At 40.3% G+C, this 20,603-nt stretch overlaps 1 protein-coding gene across 1 annotated transcript; it reads left to right on the forward strand.

Annotated features, from left to right (window-relative positions):
* Positions 1-826: 826 nt before the first annotated feature.
* LOC138080028 (olfactory receptor 2A12-like) lies at positions 827-1,759 on the forward strand. The gene has a single exon (XM_068972902.1). The coding sequence runs from the start codon at positions 827-829 to the stop codon at positions 1,757-1,759; it is 933 nt and encodes a 310-aa protein (XP_068829003.1).
* Positions 1,760-20,603: the final 18,844 nt, after the last annotated feature.

The raw sequence follows: 20,603 nt of genomic DNA on the forward strand, positions 1-20,603 counted from the left end.
AGTTCTAACTATTGCTTCCTGACCTGCATAAAGATTTCTCAGGAGGCAAATAAGGTGGTCTGGTATTCTCATCTCTTTAAAAATATAATGGAATTAACTTGGAGATACCACCTTAACCAAGTAATACACAGTAGCATCACCTATATTGGGCTCACCTATATTGGGATTACTTAACATTATTTGTGTATTCATAAAAAGTTTTAAGATTAACGAGTTATATTTTTTTCCTACCAAAAATTTATAATGTTAAATAAAACATGGGAAATCCATAGAAAACCACAACTGAGAGATATTATACAAAATAAGAACTCATAGTCTTCAAAAATATCAATGTCAAGGAAAGAAAACATTAACTTTCAGATTAGAGGTGGTAAAATATTATATGTGACATTGGACTTCAGTCTTGGACCAGAGGGGCTGAAATGCTATACCTAAAATAGTGAATCATGTTATCACCTCATGATTCTTGCTCTTAAAAAGATCAAACAGTTTGGAGATAAGCAGGCCTTAAGATGCACTTAAATGTTTTATGGTTCAGAGAATATTAACGAGAGAGAGAGAGAAATGATAAAGCAAACATGAAAAAATTGGTAAAGGGTATATACTAATATTGTTTATATTTCTGATATTTGTCCTACATTTTGATAACGTCACAATAAAGTAAGAAAAACAAACATGCTGAGAAACATTTTAGAGAACTCTCATTGAAGTAGGGACAAGCACACAAACTTCTTTTGAATTTACTTCCCATAAGTAACTGATTTTCCTTGGTGTCCAGCTCTGACCTTCCCATCACACTTCAGTCCCTTAGAGACTGCCTTTGGGAATGGAGGGCAACCAATCATGGATCACAGAATTCATTCTGGTGGGATTTCAGCTCAGTGAAGACATGGAATTGCTCCTCTTTGTTATCTTCATCCTGTTATATACCTTCAACCTGCTGGCAAATGGCATGATCTTGGGACTCATCTCACTTGACCCCAGACTGCACACCCCCATGTACTATTTCCTGTCTCATCTGGCCATCACTGACGTAGCCTATGCTTCCAGCAATTTACCAAATATGCTGGAAAACCTAGTGAAACACAAGAAAACCATCTCCTATTTCTCATGCACCATGCAGATGATTTCTTATTTGGCCTTTGCTTCTGTAGAGTGCCTGACTTTGGTGGTGATGTCCTATGACAGGTTTGTGGCGATCTGCCACCCACTGCAGTACACAGTCATCATGAACTGGAGGGTGTGCACGTTCCTGGCCATTGCTTGCTGGGTGTGTGGATTTTCCCTGGCCATAGTCCAAGTAAGTCTGTTTCTACGGCTGCCCTTCTGTGGGCCCCAGAAGGTAAACCACTTTTTCTGTGAAATTAGCTCTGTCCTCAAAGTGACCTGTGGTGACATCTGGATCAATGAAATGTTCCTCTTTGCTGATGGTGTGTTTATTCTAGTTGGGCCCCTTTCCCTGATGCTGGTCTCCTACGTGCGCATCCTCTGGGCAATCCTGAAGATCCAGTCAAAGGAGGGCCGCAAGAAAGCCTTCTCCACCTGCTCCTCCCACCTTTGTGTGGTTGGGTTCTACTTTGGCATAGCCATGATGGTGTACTTGGCCCCTGAGAGTAGTCACCAAGAGGAACAGCAGAAAATCCTTTTCCTGTTTTACACCTTCTTCAACCCGTTACTGAACCCCCTCGTCTACAGTGTACGGAATGCTCAAGTGAAGGCTGCCTTCCACAAAGTATTGCAGAAAAATAGATCAGTGTGACACAGAACAGAATTATGGTGTAGTGAATTTTTCTTCTAACAGTCAAGAAAATTTCCCATCAAAATACATGACTTAAGGATGAAGATTCTACAAAGTAACATCAGCAAGAAGGCACAAGAGAAACCCCCAACTCCCTTCCTCCATGGAGATGACATCATAAAGATCTAATTGCCTTCATTGAACACCAGACATCACACAGGAGTTTGCAGCACCCCAAACTATCCCAAAGTCAAGAAGATATGCAGTGAAGATTTTAGGCAAACTTGTGGCATTTGACCTTCCATAACTGCTTTTCTTCTCTGTCCCAGGGTAGCAGGATCAGGAGTGCCAGGGTCCAGCCCCGGTGGATCCAGGGTGATTCGAAGGGGAGACGGATAGGCGAGGAAAACTTATGTATTTAGAAAATATAAGATTAGATTAGGAAGAAATAGTATAGTAGGGAATTTAGGTGGAGAAAAATAGGCTGAATAACTTGGTTTATGGGGAAAACCAATAAAACCTCGAGACAAGAGGTTTGCACCATCTACGTTAGGCCACCGGCATCCACTTGAATATCGAAAGGTGCCCCACCTTAGGCTCCCTTTTGTGTGGATCTTAGCACCCAGGGCAAGTAAGTAGACGTGGTGAGCCTCCCCACTCCAGATGGGAATTCAGCCGAAAAAGGGGAGAAAAGAATGGCATGGGGAAGCCCAGCATCGGTGCAAGACTCCAAAGACTCCACTTTTAAAATCAGCTTATATACCCCAAGTTGTACGTAAAGAAATAGTGGAATATGCAGAGTTATGCAGGGGCAGCAGTCCTGACCCTCATTGAGACCAGGCTTTCTTTTGCATACCTTCCCATATACAAAAGGTCTCAGGTGGTTTACATTATCTTCTGGCCAAGAGGCCTGTTAACATTTTTATGGCTCTCTTCTTGGATAATTGTCTATCAACCAGAAAACTCTTTTTTCCTAGAGGTGTTTTTTCTTTACTCTGTATCACTGTCAAAGTACTAAATAAAGTTACATTCCTGTAGAACAAAGGTGCAGTGGGTTATAACAAAGAAAGTACTTAACTCAAAGATCTAATGTTGCTAATACCAGGTCTACTACCTGTTTTTCTATATACCAACTATATCTACAAATAAAAGATATGAAAATTTGGCAGCAAGTATTGGCTCAACAAATGAAACTTTTAATCAGTCCTATTCTAATGATTTTGACTCCTCAGAAGCCCCTACATTCCTAGGATGTTTTAAGCTTCCTGTGCCTCGCAATTAGGAGGCCTCAAACAATCACATGCACAGCTGTACGAGTCCTGCAGGCAGGCTAGAAAGCCATCAGAGGGGTTTTGGGATTGAAACACCCTTTCAAATGCAGAAGACTAAAGCCCTGAGCTGACTTTTTCCAGAGAGTGTCAGGAGAGTGGAAAAGCAGAGTACAAAGGCCGGCAGACTTTGGTTTTTTGGGAACATGCTCAGGAAATCCCAGGGGGAAGCCCTGAGATCTGACTCGCCTTGCCCATCAGATCTCTGCCGCATGACCTTGTCACGGGTGGGATTCCTCACGCTGGCTCCCGGCACAGGAGGAAATTCCCACTTCCTTAAGAGGGATAGAGAAGAGTGGACCATGCAGACCACTTTAGCTTTTCAGGGAATAGTGTGAGGGTTTGTTAGTTATCTTGCCTATGGCTCAGAGCCCTGATGCAGCTGGCAGTTTGGATTCCTTGTTGGGACCACCGAGAAACATAGCAAGCACCCAGCTTTTTATGGATATACTGAGAAATTTTGGGGTTTTCACAGTTCTGACCTATCTGCACTGGTATTTCATTCTTGTGTTAACATGAAATTTCCTGTTGACATTTGACGTTGAGTTTCTTTACAAGTGCTTCTTTACCGTCTGCAATATCTTCTTTGATGAGGCATTTCTTTACATCTTTTACTCATTTTTAAGCAATAAACTTTATGTTAAAGTAATTTTAGAATCAAAGAGAAATTGAGTGAAAGGTACAGAAAGTGAAAGTGAAGTCGCTCAGTAGTGTCCGACTCTTTGCGACCCCATGGACTATAGCCTACCAGGTTCCTCCATCCCTGGGATTTTTCCAGGCAAGAGTACTGGAGTGGGTTGCCATTTCCTTCTCCAGGAGATCTTCCCAACCCAGGGATTGAACCCAGGTCCCCACATTGTAGGCAGATGCTTTACCGTCTGAGCCACCAGGGAAGTGTGAAAGATACAGAGATACCCCCAAAACCCCCTTGTCTCCGTACATACATAACCTCCCCCATTATAAACATCCCCCTGCAGAGTGGTGCATTTGTGATCATTCATAAAGCTATCCTGACACATCATCACCCAATTTTCACAGCTTCCGTGAGGATTCATTTGTGCTGTTGTATATTCTGTGTACTGGATGCGTGTATAATTATGTGCATCCACAATTATATTTTCATACAGAGTAGTGTCACTATCCTGAGAGTCCCCTCTTCCTCTCTCACTACTAGTCCCTGGTAGCCACGATATCTAGATGGCCTCCATAGTTTTGGCTTTTCAGAATGTTGGGATCGTACAGTATATGGTATTTTCACATTGACTTCTGTCACTCAGTGGTGTGCATTTAAGTTTTGTTTTTATTACATGCTAGTTCATTTCTTTTTAGTGAAGAATATTGTTCTATTGTCTGCATGCACCACAGTTTATCCTTTACCAACCGAAGGACATCTGGATTGCTTCTAAGTTTAGACAATTATAAATAAAGCTGCTGTAAATATTACTGTTCATGTTTTTATTTGGATGTAAGTTTTCAAATCTTTTGGGTAAATACCTCAGTTCAGTTCAGTTCAGTTGCTCAGTCGTGTCCGACTCTTTGTGACCCCATGAATCGCAGCACGCCAGGCCTCCCTGTCCATCACCAACTCCCGGAGTTCACTCAGACTCATGTCCATCGAGTACATGATGCCATCCAGCCATCTCATCCTGGGTTGTCCCCTTCTCCACCTGCCCCAGTCCCTCCCAGCATCAGAGTCTTTTCCAATAAGTCAACTCTTCGCATGAGGTGGCCAAAGGACTGGAGTTTCAGCTTTAGCATCATTCCTTCCAAAGAAATCCCAGGGTTGATCTCCTTCAGAATGGACTGGTTGGATCTCCTTGCAGTCCAAGGGACTCTCAAGAGTCTTCTCCAACACCACAGTTCAAAACCATCAATTCTTCAGTGCTCAGCCTTCTTCACAGTCCAACTCTCACATCCATACATGACCACAGGGAAAACCATAGACTTGACTAGATGGACCTTTGTCGGCAAATTAATGTCTCTGCTTTTGAATATGCTATCTAGGTTGGTCATAACTTTCCTTCCAAGGAGTAAGTGTCTTTTAATTTCATGGCTGCAGTCACCATCTGCAGTGATTTTGGAGCCCAAAAATATAAACTCTGACACTGTTTCCACTGTTTCCCCATCTATTTCCCATGAAGTGATGGGACCAGATGCCATGATCTTCGTTTTCTGAATGTTGAGCTTTAAGCCAACTTTTTCACTCTCCTCTTTCACTTTCATCAAGAGGCTTTTTAGTTCCTCTTCACTTTCTGCCATAACGGTGGTGTCATCTGCATATCTGAGGCTATTGATATTTCTCCCAGCAATCTTCATTCCAGCTTGTATTTCTTCCAACCCAGCGTTTCTCATGATGTACTCTGCATAGAAGTTAAATAAGCAGGATGACAATATACAGCCTTGACGTCCTCCTTTTCCTATTTGGAACCAGTCTGTTGTTCCACGTCCAGTTCTAACTGTTGCTTCCTGACCTGCATACAGATTTCTCAAGAGGCAGGACAGGTGGTCTGGGATTCCCATCTCTTTCAGAATTTTCCACAGTTTATTGTAATCCACACAGTCAAAGGCTTTGGCATAGTCAATAAAGCAGAAATAGATGTTTTTCTGGAACTCTCTTGCTTTTTCCATGATCCAGCGGATGTTGGCCATTTGATCTCTGGTTCCTCTGCCTTTTCTAAAACCAGCTTGAACATCAGCGAGTTCACGGTTCATGTATTGCTGAAGCCTGGCTTGGAGAATTTTGAGCATTGCTTTACTTGCATGTGAAATGAGTGCAATTGTGTGGTAGTTTGAGCATTCATTGGCATTGCCTTTCTTTGGAACTGGAATGAAAACTGACCTTTTCCAGTCCTGTGGCCACTGCTGAGTTTTCCAAATTTGCTGGCATATTGAGTGCAGCACTTTCATAGCATCATCTTTCAGGATTTGAAACAGCTCAACTGGAATTCCATCACCTCCACTAGCTTTGTTCGTAGTGATGCTTTCTAAGGCCCACTTGACTTCACATTCCAAGAAGTCTGGCTCTAGATTAGTGATCACATCATCGTGATTTTCCGGGTCGTGAAGATCTTTTTTGTACAGTTCTTCCGTGTATTCTTGCCACCTCTTCTTAATATCTTCTGCTTCTGTTAGGTCCATACCATTTTTGTCCTTTATCAAGCCCATCTTTGCATGAAATGTTCCCTTGGTATCTCTAATTTTCTTGAAGAGATCTCTAGTCTTTCCCATTGTGTTATTTTCCTCTATTTCTTTGCATTGATCACTGAAGAAGGCTTTCTTATCTCTTCTTGCTATTCTTTGGAACTTTGCATTCAGATGGGAATATCTTTCCTTTTCTCCTTTGCTTTTTGCCTCTCTTCACAGTTATTTGTAAGGTCTCTCCAGACAGCCATTTTGCTTTTTTGCATTTCTTTTCCATGGGGATGGTCTTGATCCCTGTCTCCTGTACAACTTCATGAACTTCATTCCATAGTTCATCAGGCACTCTATCTATCAGATCTAGGCCCTTAAATCTATTTCTCACTTCCTCTGTATAATCATAAGGGATTTGATTTAGTCATACCTGAATGGTCTAGTGGTTTTCCCTACTTTCTTCAATTTGAGTCTGAATTTGGTAATAAGGAGTTCATGATCTGAGCCACAGTCAGCTCCTGGTCTTGTTTTGGTTGACTGTATAGAGCTTCTCCATCTTCGGCTGCAAAGAATATAATCAGTCTGATTTTGGTGTTGACCATCTGGTGATGTCCATATGTAGAGTCTTCTCTTGTGTTGTTGGCAGAGGGTGTTTGCTATGACCAGTGCATTTTCTTGGCAAAACTCTATTAGTCTTTGCCCTGATTCATTCCACATTCCAAGGCCAAATTTGCCTGTTACTCCAGGTGTTTCTTGACTTCCTACTTTTGCATTCCAGTCCCCTATAATGAAAAGGACATCATTTTTGGGTGTGTGTTCTAAAAGGTCTTGTAGGTCTTCATAAAACCGTTCAACTTCAGTTTTTTCAGCGTTACTGGTTGGGGCATAGACTTGGATAACTGTGATATTGAATGGTTTGCCTTGGAGACGAACAGGCATCATTCTGTCATTTTTGAGATTGCATCCAAGTACTGCGTTTCGGACTCTTTTGTTGACCATGATAGCTATTCCATTTCTTCTGAGGGAAGCGCGGGCTGCGGCAGTGAGCCGGGGTACTAAGTGCAGCGGAGAAGAGCCACCCACGCCCTAGGCCAGGGCAGGCAGCCGGGAGGAGTAACCCAAGGAGCTGTGGCTGCGCAGGCACAGGAGGGCCTAGAGGAGCTATCCCACGTTGAAGGTCAGGAACGGGGGCAGTAAGGAGATACCCCTCGTCCAAGGTAAGGAGCAGTGGCTGTGCTCTGCTGGAGCGGCCATGCAGAGATACCCCACGCCCAAGGTAAGAGAATCCCAAGTAAGATGGTAAGTGTTGCAAGAGGGCATCAGAGGGCAGACACACTTTAACCATACTCACAGAAAACTAGTCAGTCTAATCACACGAGGACCACTGCCTTGTCTAACTCAATGAAACCAAGCCATGCCTGCAGGGCAACCCAAGACAGGCGGGTCATGGTGGAGAGGTCTGACAGTATGTGGTCCACTGGAGAAGGGAATGGCAAACCACTTCAGTATTCTTGCCTTGAGAACCCCATGAATAGTATGAAAAGGCAAAATGATAGGATACCAAAAGAGGAACTCCCCAGGTCATTAGGTGCCCAATATGCTACTGGAGATCAGTAGAGAAATAAGTCCAGAAAGAATGTAGGGATGGAGCCAAAGCAAAAACAATACCCAGTTGTGGATGTGACTGGTGATAGAAGCAAGATCCGATGCTGTAAAGAGCAATATTGCATAGGAACCTGGAATGTCAGGTCCATGAATCAAGGCAAATTGGAAGTGGTCAAACAAGAGATGGCAAGGGTGAACATCGACATTCTAGGAATCAATGAACTAAAATGGACTGGAATGGGTAAATACCTAGTAGTGCAATTTGTAGCTCATATAGTAAAGTATTTTTTTTAGACGTTTTCAAGCCATCTTTTCAAGGTGGCTGTACCATTTTACAATGAATGAAAATGAATTCCCCTCAGCAGTATATGAAACTTTCTGTTGGTCCACATCTGAATCAGTGTTTGGTGTTGTCAATGGTCAGGATTTCAGCCATTCTACTAGGTGTACACTGATGTTTCATTGTTGTTTTAATGTTCATTTCTCTGATCACATAGACATGGACCATCTTTTCATATGCTTCTTTGCCTTTTGTGAATCTTCTTTGAATAGGTGTCTGTCAGAGTTTTTTGCCCATTTTTTAACCGACTTGTTTTCCTTGTGTGTGTGTGTGTGTGTGTGTGCTTAGTCGCTAAGTTGTATCTGACTCTTTGCAACCCCCATGGACTGTAGCCCACCAGGCTCCTTTGTTCATGGGATTTTCCAGGCGAGAATATGGAGTGGGTTGCCAATTCTTCCTCCAGGGGTTCTTCCAGACCCAGGGATCAAAACTGCATCTCCTGTGTCTCCTGCTTTGCAGGCAGATTCTTTACCCACTGAGCCACCTTCTTATTGTGTTGTAAAAGTCCTTTTTAAAATTTTTTAGAATCAAGTCCTTTTTCCCTACATATGCAAAGATTTTCTCCCCAGCCTGTATGTTGCTTATCTTTTCATATTCTTACCAGTGGTTTTTTTTTTTTTTTTTTTTTAAGCAGAGCAGAAGTCTTTCCGTTCAGTTCAGTTCAGTCACTCAGTCATGTCCGACTCTTTGCGACCCATGGACTGCAGCATGGCAGGCCCCGTGTCCATCACCAACTCCCAGAGTTTACTCAAACTCATGTCCGTTGAGTTGGTGATGTCATCCAACCATCTCATCCTCTGTTGTCCCCTTCTTCTCCAGCCTTCAATCTTTCCCAGCATCAGGGTCTTTTCAAATGAGTCCGCTCTTCACATCAAGTGGCCAAAGTGTTGGAGTTTCAGCTTCAGCATCAGTCTTTCCAATGAACACTCAGGACTGATCTCCTTTAGGATGGACTGGTTGGATCTCAACATTCAGGGACTTGCAAGAGTTTTCTCCAATACCACGGAAGTCTTTTATTCTAATTAAATGCCATTCATCAATTTCTTTTTTAATGCTGAAGAGTTTTTTATTTTCAGTTCAGAATTTTCGTTTGTAATTTGAATGGAGGATGAGTGGAGTTGTTCTAAATCTCTTGTGGTTCACCCTGAGGCAAGACTTAACAGTGAATATTGAAAGCAGGAATCAGAGGTTCATACCATGTCTGTCCTTTATTGTGCCCATCTTTGCATGAAACGTTCCCTTGGTATCTTTAATTTTCTTGAAGACGTCTCTAGTCTTTACCATTCTATTGTTTTCCTCTATTTCTTTGCATTGATCACTGAAGAAGGCTTTCTTATCTCTCCTTGCTATTCTTTGGAGCTCTGCATTCAAATGGGTACATCTTTCCTTTTCTCCTTTGGCTTCAGCTTCTCTTCTTTTCTCAGCTATTTGTAAGGCCTCCTCAGACAACCGTTTTGCCTTTTTGCATTTCTTTTTCTTGGGGATGGTCTTGATCACTGCTTCCTGTACAATGTCATAAACCTTCATCCATAGCTTTTCAAGAACAACAGACTGGTTCCAAATCAGGAAAGGAGTATGTCAAGGCTGTATATTATCACACTGCTTATTTAACTTATATGCAGAGAACATCATGAGGAATCCTGGGTTGGCTGAAGTACAAGCTAGAATCAAGTTTGCCGGGAGAAATATCAATAACCTCAGATATGCAGATGATACCACCTTTATGGCAGAAAGTGAAGATGAACTAAAGAGTCTCTTGATGAAAGTGAAAGAGGAGAGTGAAAAAGTTGGCTTAAAACTCAACATTCAGGAAACGAAGATCATGGCATCTGGTCCCATCGCTTCATGGGAAATAGATGAGGAAATAGTGGAAACAATGTCAGACTTTATTTTGGGGGGCTCCAAAATCACTGCAGATGGTGGCTGCAGCCATGAAATTAAGACACTTGCTCCTTGGAAGAAATGTTATGACCAACCTAGACAGCATATTCAAAAGCAGAGACATTACTTTGCTGACTAAGGTCCATCTAGTCAAGGCTATGGTTTTTCCAGTAGTCATGTATGGATGTGAGAGTTTGTCTGTGAAGAAAGGTGAGCACCAAAGAACTGATGCTTTTGAACTGTGGTGTTGTAGAAGACTCTTGAGAGTCCCTTGGACTGCAAGGAAATCCAACCAGTCCATCCTAAAGGAAATCAGTCCTGAATATTCATTGGAAAGACTGATGCTGAAGCTGAAACTCCAACACTTTGGCCACTTGATGTGAAGAGCGGACTCATTTGAAAAGACCCTGATACTGGGAAAGATAAAAGGCAGGAGGAGAAAGGGACGACAGAGGAAGAGATGGTTGGATGGCATCACCAACACTATGGACATGAGTTTGAGTAAGCTCCAGGAGCTGGTGTCTTGCAGTCCATGGGGTCGCAAACAGTCGCAAAGAGTCGGACACGACTGCACGACTCAACTGAACTGAATCCGAGGAGCACGGCTTACAAGTTACTCTCCTACTCTAAAGCAGTGCAACTTGGTAGACTGATGCTTTTACATAACTTGCTATTAACTTAGACAAAATGAATAGTTGGATCTATATCTGGAACAGAAAAAGGGTGGATGAATGGTTAATGAAAGGAAATCTTTGAGAGTCTGAACTTGCCTATATTTACTGAGAAATATATCCAAGTAAGAAATAATAGATAGGACTAAATCTGGTGGATCCAATGTAGAAGGAAAAAATTAAGTGTTTATTGCCAGTTTATTGGAAGAAATACTAAACAAAAAAAATTTTTTCCATCTGAAAGAAATGCTTTCTGATGATAATAGTTATAAATATTTTCCCTGATTTGGAAATAGTTTCTGTTTGGTTTTCGGAAGACTGTATGTTTTAGCTCACTTTAATTCCACCTTTCTTGCCTCCCATTTGCTGAGCTTTCTGTGCTCATGGAAACATAACTTTTTATCATGTTGGGAAATACTCCAAAGTAATTCCCTCAAAATTTGCTTTTCTCCCATTTTTGTTTTTAATTTTAATTTTTCTTCCAATGTTATTGAGATATAATTGACATAGAGCACTGTATAAGTGATAGAGCATAATGATTTGACTTACAGAAAAAGTAATTTTATGACAGTAAGTTTAGTAAACATCATCTCATATAGATAAAAAATTAAAGAAGTTGAAAAAATCCCTTGTGATGAGAACTCTTAGAATTTTCTCTCCTAACAAATTTCCTATATAATACATAGTAGTGTTAATTATGGGGTTCCCTGGTGGCTCAGCAGTAAAGAATCTTCCTGCAAATGTAGGAGATGCGGGTTTAATCCCTGGGTTGGGAAGATCCCCTGGAGAAGGAAATAACTAACCCACTCCAGTATTCTTGCCTGGAAAATTCCATGGATAGAGGAGCCTGGGGGGCTACAGTTCTTGGGGTCTCAGAGAGCCAGATATGACTGAGCACAAACGAGCACAAGTGTTAATTATATTTATTATGTTGTACATTATATTGCTAGTTCTAATTATCTTATAGTAAGGATTTTGTAATTCTGACTGCCTTTATCCAATTCTCCCAGTTCCCACTGCCCCCTTATCTGATGATAACAAACCTGATTTCTTCTTCTATGAGCCTGATTGTTTTTAAAGTATAATTGACCTATAACACTGTTAACTTTTGCTACTCAACACAGCAATTTGATATTTCTGTACATCTCCAAATGATCACCATGATAAGTCTAGCTAGTATTTATCTCTATTCAAAGATATTATATAGTAATTGTCTATATTTCCCATACTGTATATTTCATACCGTGACTCACTTATTTTGCAACTGGAAGTTTGTGTGTCTTTATCTCCCTCCCTCTCCTGTTTCTTCCCTCCTCCCTACCTCTCTTCCCTCTGGCCATGACGTATTTGTTCTCTGTATCGATGTCCCTGTTTCTGTTTTGTTGTGTTAGTTCATTTATTTTATTTAGTGAAAACATACAATATTTATCTGTCTCTTTAGGACTTATTTCACTTAGCATAATAGCTCTAGGTTCATCAGTGTTGTTGAAAATGGCAAGATTTATGGCTGAGTAGAATTCTATCATGTATATACACTGCATACTCTTTATCCATCCATCTATTGTTGGGCACTTAAGTTTCTTGGATATCTTGGCTATTATAAATAATACTGCAATGAACATAGGGGTACATATATCTTTTCTAACAAGTGTTGCTGTTTTCTTTGGATAAATACCCAGAGTTGGAATTGCTGGATTGTATGGTAATTCTGTTTTCAATTTTTTTGGGAAGTTCCCCCATTGTTTTCCACAGCGTATATACCAGTTTACATTCTTACCAACAGTAAACAAGTATTCCCTTTTCTCCACATCCTCACCAGCACTTGTTATTTCTTGTATTTTTGATGATAGTCATTTAATGGGTGTGAAGCAATATCTCATCGTGGTTTTGATTTGCATTTCTCTGTCGAGCGATGTTAAGCACCTTTTCAAGTGCCTGTTGACCATCTGCATGCCTTCTATGGGAAAAAAGTCTATTCAGACTCTGCCCATTTTTTAATGAGGTTGTAGTTTTGTGTTTTTTTTAAGGTTGAGATGTATGAGTTTTTTGTATATTTTGAATATTAATTCATTATTAGATCATTTGAAAATATTTTGTCTGTTCAGTATGTGGCCTTTTCATTTTGTTGGTAGTTTCCTTTGTTGTGCAAATGATTTTTCATTTGATGTATTCCCATTTGCTTATTTTTGCTTTTTCTTCCTTTGCCTGAAGCAACATTCAAAAAATCAGATCACCATCAGAGTACTGCATATATTTTCTTCTAGTTTTTTCTTTTTTTACTGAAGAATAGTAGGTTTATAATATTAGTTTCAGATGTATAGCATAATGATTCAGTATTTTCACAGATTATATTTCATTAAAAATCCTTATGATAATGGCTGCTATAGCAGAACACTCTGCTGTACAATATATCCCTGTCGCTTATCTATTTTGTATATAGTAATTTGTCATCTCTTAATCCCTTATTCATAATTTTCCCCGCCTCTCTTTGCTTTCCACTTGGTAACCACTAGTTTGTTTTCTATATCAGTGAGTTTTTGTTCTGCATATACATTTGTTTGTATTATTTTTTATATTCCACATGTAGTTGATAACATACAATATGTGTCTTTTTCTGTCTAACCTATTTCGCTAAGTGTAATAGTCTCTAGTTCTATCCATAATGCTGAAAATGACAGAATTTTATTCTTTTTTATGACTGAATGATATTCCATTACATGTACTTACCGTATCTTCATATTCGTTTGTTTGGTGACTTGGGTTGCTTTTTTATTTTGGCTATTGTAAATAGTGCTGCTATAAATATTGGGGTGAATGTTTCTTTTCAAATTAGTGTTTTCATTTTTTCCAGATACAAACCCAGGAGGAGAATTGCTGGATCACATGGTAGTTCTATTTTCAGTTTTTTGAGGGAACTCCATACTGCTCTCCATAGTGGCTGCAGCGATTTACGTTCTCACCAACAGTGTAGGAGGGTTCCTTTTCCCCATGCTCTCTCCATCATTTATTATTTGTATATTTTTGATGACCATTCTGATTGGTATGAGGTAATACCTCAGTGGTTTTGATTTACATTTCCCTAATAATTAGCAGTGTTGAGCATCCTTACACTTGCCTGTTGGTCATTCATACATCTTTAGAAAATGTCTATTCAGTTTCCCTGGGTAGCTGTGGAACCAGGGATCCCAAGTCTAGTGTCACCCTGCCACTGGGTGGAGCCAGTTACTGACATAGCTGGCCGTAGCGTCACATGTGTTACAGAGCTTCCATTGGCCTGGTGGTGTGTAAGACTGTGGCCCAGGGGATCCTGGGTGTGATGCCTGCACACTGGTGGACGAGGTGGTTCCCAGGGCTAGTGGCAGCTTTCTGGGATGTGGGATCAGGTCCTGAGTCCTCTGGCAGGTAAGGCTAGGTTCCAGGGTGGCTGTGTGTTCAGAGGGTCTTGAGGCAATCAGCTTGATCATGAGTGGCCCAGTGTTGCTGCCTGGCTTGCTGCTTGGCCCTGAGCATCTAAGGACTGGTGCTACTGGTAGGCAGTGGAGCCAGTTCCCTGGAATAAAAGCTAGAGGGATGATTCCAAAATGGTGCTTGCCAGCACCAGCATCCTCATAGAAGAATGAACTCCCCACAATGGCAGTTTATAGTGTCCATGTCCCCAAAGTCAGTTCTATTTGCCTTGTACCTCTCCAGAAGGCTTCACAAGATTGGAGGTGTGTCTCACCCAGGTTCCATTTAAATGATTGCTTTTGCTCTGAGCCATAGAGCTTCGGTGAGATTTCATGTTTGCTTTTTAAGAGTGGAGTCTTTTTTTTTTTTTTTTAATCCCACAGCCCTATTGCTCTCCCAAAATTCAGCACTGCTGGCCTTCAAAGCCAAATGTTCTGGAGCTCTTCTTCCTAGTACAGGAATCCCAGGCTGAGGAGCAGCTTGAGGTCTGGCTTAGACCCCTTGCTTTTCAAGGAGAAACTCTGAGATCGTAATTATCCTCCTATTTGTGGGTCATCCACCTGAGGATCTAAGTCTTGACTATATCATGTCGCTACCCCTTCTGCCTGTCTCACTGTGGCTCCTTCTTTACATCTTTACTTATAGAGGATCTCTGTTAGTCTTCTGATCTTTTATATTAATAGTTGTTCTATAAACACTTAATAATTTTTTGTTACTGTGAAAGAAGGTGAGCTCAAGGTCTTCCTTCTCCACCATTTTTGCCCCTCCCGTCCCATTTTATTTGGCAATTTTCTTCAGGATGGTTAGCTTCTAAAAATCACACTCCCATAGGTCTTCCATATGTTACTCCATTTTCTGTCTTTTTTTTCTTTTAGTGTTTTTATTTGAATTTTTCCTGTTGATCTTCATTTGAATTCATTGATCTTACACTAGACTGGATCAAGTCTACTATTAAATCCACATGCTGTTTTCTTAATTTCACATATTATTATTTGTTCCTTAAGATGGAATATCTGCAGTCCCTCCCATCAGGAAGCTTGCACAAGCCTCTTAGACCTAGCCTCATTCATCAGAGGGCAGACAGAAGGAATATCTGATTACTTTTGTAGCTTCTAATTTTTCATTGAAACATTGGTTTTTGTATTTTGTGTATCTTTTCCCCCATTTTCTTTGATCTAAGTTATTTTGAAGTCTTGAGGCTTCAGTTTCTGTGGTATATCTGAGATCTCTTCTATTGGCTCTTTGATCCCTTGGTTATTGATCAAGTCTTCCTGCTTTTTAATATTTGGAATAATAAATCATAAAGACTATAGATTATTTTATCATATATTAAGATGAATGAAGCAAAGCTTAGTTTTTTTCTCCCTAATGACAATTAAACTTGTTGAAGTCCACCTTGCTCCTTTTAGGGCTTGTTCCTTTTAGAGTTAAGACAAATTTCAGTTCTGTTTTTTCATGTTAGGACTTAGGCAATGCCTACGAAAACCTCCACAGATATCTTTAGAATATTTTTCTACATATACTTTCTCTCTATAATCTCATCCCCTAAAATTCTAGCTTTCTTATTTGCCCATAACTCCAATCTCTGTTGGAGATTTCAGCTACATACTCCTTGGAAGAAAGCCTGTGTGAATGTGAAACTTACTTGCACTCCCTTTAAACAAACATTCTACATCGTTCAGTCATGTCCAACTCTTTGTGATTCCATGGAATTCTCCTGGCCAGAATATGGGAGTAGGTAGCCATTCCCTTCTCCAGGGGATCTTCCCAACTCAGTGATCAAACCCAGGTCTCCTGCATTGCAGGTGGATTCTTTACCAGCTGAGTCACAAGGGAAGCCCAAGAATACCGGAGTGGGTAACCTATCCCTTCTCCAGCAGATCTTCCTGACCCAGGAATCGAACTGGGGTCTCCTGCATTGCAGGTAGATTCTTTACCAGCTGAGCTACCAGGGAATCCCCAACTTAAAAAGCACACTCATTCAATTCACTTCTGACTGCATTAACAATTTTGTATTTCTGAACAAAGTGTTTTGGGGAAAACATATTTTGGAAAATTGATGTTTTGCACTTAACAAGTATTTATAAAACTCATTAATAACTAAATCAGGAAAATAGTAGATTGCATCAGTTTGAGGAGGGTTTGGCAAGGGCACATGTACATAGTTATACACCCAACAACCATATTAGGTAACAGTTTTCTTTATGTTTGATGCCTGTTTGAGTGGATAAGTTGCAAGGACAATATAATGCTGAGTTTTATCTTCAAAGATATAATTAATCTGAAAGATCAAATCAAGGACTTCCTTGGTTGTCCAGTCAAGACAAGTCTCCACACTGCAGGGGGATGGGTTTGATCCCTGTTAGGAGGAACTAGGATCCTGCATGTCATGTGCCACAACCAAAAAGCAAAAGAAATATCAAATCATAAGCCTGAGAAGTAAATATTAAGCAAGTTGATTTGTGGCTGTTAAAAAAAAGTAGGGTAAAATAAGGGTAGTTATTATGTGCTAAGTTGTGTCTCCCCCCACCCCATAATGTAAGTGTTGAGGTTTTAACTGTCAGAATGTGTCCATAACTAAGCTTGCATATTTAAAATGTAATTAAGCTAAACTGAGATCATTAGGTTGGGCACTAATATGGTACAACTGGTGTCCTTTTAGAGGAGATGATTAGGCTGCAGACATACATGAAAGGAAAAGTGAGTAAATTCATAGAGAAAAGATTGCCATTACAAGCCGAAGGAGAGGCTTCAGAAGAAACTAAACCTGTTGATTCCTTGCTCTTGGACATCTAGCCACTGGGGCAATAAGAAAATATATTTTTGTTGTTGAGTCCATGTAGTTTGTGGTGCTTTGTTATGGCACTCCTAGAAAACTAACACTTTAGCACAGAGGTATAAGAAATAATCACATAAATGTCAAGTAACAGTGTGCCAAAAAATATGTATGGAGTCAGTTATCAAAGGTATTGTTAAAGAAGTAATTGAAGAAAAAAGAACAAATAGTACATTGTTTTCAAGTTTGGGAAAAATTTCTTTCTTACTTAAAGGTCCTAAAAATGAAGTCTTCAAGAAAACAATATCTTTCTTTGAATACTAACACAAATATCTCTTAGGTATTTCCAGTTGAACTCTCACTTTAAGAAGTCCCAGTAATCATATCAGAATTTCTTATTAAGTTGCCCTTGTTAAGCCTGCACTTCTCTGAAGTCCTCTAAAAGGAGCATATAATCAAAATTTACCTTAAAAACTAAAACTATGGGGAAATAGAAACCATTTTGTAGACAAAAAGTACATGTGGATGTGTGTGTGTGTATTCTTCAGTCAGCAAACCAAGATGAAGATGAGCAAATTGAATTTAAAAGTGCCAAAATAAATCTCCTGTGTTAAATCTTTCCCAACTTTGTGACATAATATGACACTGAGATATTGCTATACAATTTGACCTGAAATGCAAAAAGTCATCAGGACCACATACCTACTTCTCAGGCACCTAGACAGGCAGGAGTTTGTCATATGAAAAGTTCCTCAAATTTATCTAAGCTTATATTGTATAAAGAATAGCTTATGCTATCTCTACATAGACAGAAAATATTTACATAGACAGAAAATATTTTTACTTTTAAAAAAGCACTAGTCACTAGGAATAAATTGAGTAAAGACCTCCAGAAACTCTGCTCCAGAAAATCAAAAAGCACACTGACCGAATCTGTCAACATCATCTTTTTCAAAACCTAGAAGTTAAAGACTTGCAAAAATGTCAGTGTTCATCCAGGAAAAACTGCTGACCTTGTTAAGAACAGCGAGGTCTGCAGGGTTTTAACTTATTCTGAAGCCATCATCATCACTCCAGCTCCACGGTACCCTGGAAAACAAACAGCCCGACAGCCGTGGTGAGACCCAGCATCCTTACAGCCTCTGGAAGGTGTAGCCAAGAGCAAAGGAACAAACTAACTTATGATATGTGGAAAAGAATTTACCATTAGTGTATAAAATTTGGGATTAGGATTAGAACCTAAGCATACCAGAGATTCTGAACTCTTAAACTTTCATACGAATTGTGGAATCATGACTGAATTTTATAACCAATGTTGGAAAATGCAAATAATATTTTTATTTATAACTGCAATATAAAATATATATGTAAATATATATGTGCATATATACTGTATATATATATTTTATTTATATGTATATGTATACATACTTCTGTCACCAAAGGCAGCTAGAGGAAAGTAAGAAATAAAGAGAAGCATTAAGCATACACAAGTTAATCCTTAAAATATATATATAATAGCATAGTATCTACTATTATAAACCAGGCACTCTCTTGACAACAAGCAAGAGTAATGCATGAGAAAGAAGCTTATAATCAGCTCCTTGTAGTTGGCTTTTGGGCACTGAAATTACCCTGCAAAATAGAAGTCAGAAGACTTGCTGATTCACTCTGATGTGCAGTAGGTAAGCATTTATTCTGGACCACTGCATTTCGGGAAGAGGCTTGGCTTGTGATATTTACTTATGTTTTATCAGCATATTAAATGTGTTGAAATCCCTGGGATTTATGAAAGTGAACAGAAAATAGATGATTTCTACGATCTGATCACTGGACCTAGCAAATAGATCATTGGTATCATTGAAATGAAGTTTCATATTCTGACCAGATGTTTTCAAGACAAAATAGGAGCAGAAATTTTCCAGATAGCAATTGCTGGAGAAAAATTCATGAGTAGGCAAGAGTGGTAGAATTTATAGCATAAGTTTTAGACTGGTCTTCTCTGGGAAAAAAAATTAGCTCCAAATTCAGATAAATGCACAAATGCAGTAACCCATTCGGCATGGCAGTGCTGTCTGTCATCTTGTTGCTTTCATAGTTCCTTTCACATCTTATTACTTTCACAGTTGCTTTCTCACTAGTGGAGACCATGGGTGGAAGGAATTATGGGAGATGTAAAGAAAGAAAATTCAAGAAACCATCTGGAAGAAGACTAAGGAAACAGAATGGTTTCTGGGAGCATCAAGGACCAATTGATGTGAATACCCATGAGTTTAAGGGGTCTGAGTTATCATGTTTGTGTGTTGTCTGTGAATCTGTGTGTGCAGGCAAACCCATCCATCATCTAAATTTAATGTTCAAGACACTAAACAGAGAGGAGACAATGGTATCTCCCAATGTAGGACATGTATTTAGGGAAAAAGTGTCATCAAATACTTAAGAGACAAATACTTAAGGAATAGCCTAAAGCGGGGAAGGGAAGTGAAAGTGAAAGTCACTCAGTCATGTCTGACTCTTTGTGACCCCATGGACCATACAGTCCATGGAATTCTCCAGGCCAGAACTGGAGTGGGTAGCCTTCCCCGTTTCCAGGGGATCTTCCCAACCCAGGGATCGAACCCAGGTTTCCCACAGTGCAGGTGGATTTTTTTTTTTACCAGCTGAACCACCAGGAGAGGCCAAGAATGCTGGAGTGGGTTGCCCATCCCTTCTCCAGTGGATCTTCCTGACCTAGGAATCAAACCAGAGTCTCCTGCATTACAGGAGGATTCTTTGCCAGCTGAGCTTTCAGGGAAGCCCTGGGGAAATAGAGTTGCATCTCAAAGAGTTTCCAAGTAATTGCTAATATTTGCAGTGGAAAATTTGGATAATTATTGCACATTAACACTTCCCAGCAGACAAAGATTGTTCACTCCCTGAGAAAGAGCCACTCCTTTGAGGGGCTGCAGTAACAAGCTCCTTGGGGATTGCACTTATTACTTCATGAATCTTTCCAACTGTAGCATACAGACGCAGGAACAAGTGCCTAATATCGAGATCAAGTGCATAATACATATCCTTGGGGATTTTACTTATGGGACAAGCACTGAAGTGTGACTTATCTGTAGAAGTTTCATACCAAGATTCTCCTGAGTGCAGACCTCTTTGCCTTTCTTCTTGAGTTCTTATCTCTCTGCATAAACAGGTTCACAAACGGGCACATGCACACCCACACTCCCATAGATGGCGCAGCAGGAGACCCAAGAGAGGAGGGGCAGGCTTTGCGCTCCTTTGTAGGAAAGACATAGAACAGTGAGAGTATGCTTTGCCATTTGTTCCCTGGGCTCTCCAGGAATGTCGCTGGGGAATGGGCTGGCTTTAGGTGATCAGACTCTAAAGCCGTCACACCTAGAGGCTCCTGAGCACCCTGAATCCTGTCCTTCGGTCAGGACAGAAAAGGTGTCTGGGACTCCCCATCCACTGCACTCACTCCAGGGAGCAGGAGACTCAGGTCCAGCCATTCCCATCTCAGTGAGTTTTCCTCTACATTCAAGCCCAAGTTGAGGAAAAGATCAGAAATAGTAGCAGCTCCCAGTTATATGAATCCTTATTTACACATTGATTAATGGTTTCAGAAGAGCAGGGGAGAAGGCTGGCAGAATCATCAGGTTTAGGAAAAAGAAAAAAGCTACCCTTCTGAAGACCG

This window comes from Capricornis sumatraensis, chromosome 5 (assembly GCF_032405125.1).
Source record: "Capricornis sumatraensis isolate serow.1 chromosome 5, serow.2, whole genome shotgun sequence".
Taxonomy (NCBI): Eukaryota; Metazoa; Chordata; class Mammalia; order Artiodactyla; family Bovidae; genus Capricornis; species Capricornis sumatraensis.

Excerpts from the sequence above, each read along its gene's own strand:
- LOC138080028 (XM_068972902.1), top strand. The coding sequence starts at position 827 with ATGGAGGGCAACCAATCATGGATCACAGAATTCATTCTGGTGGGATTT.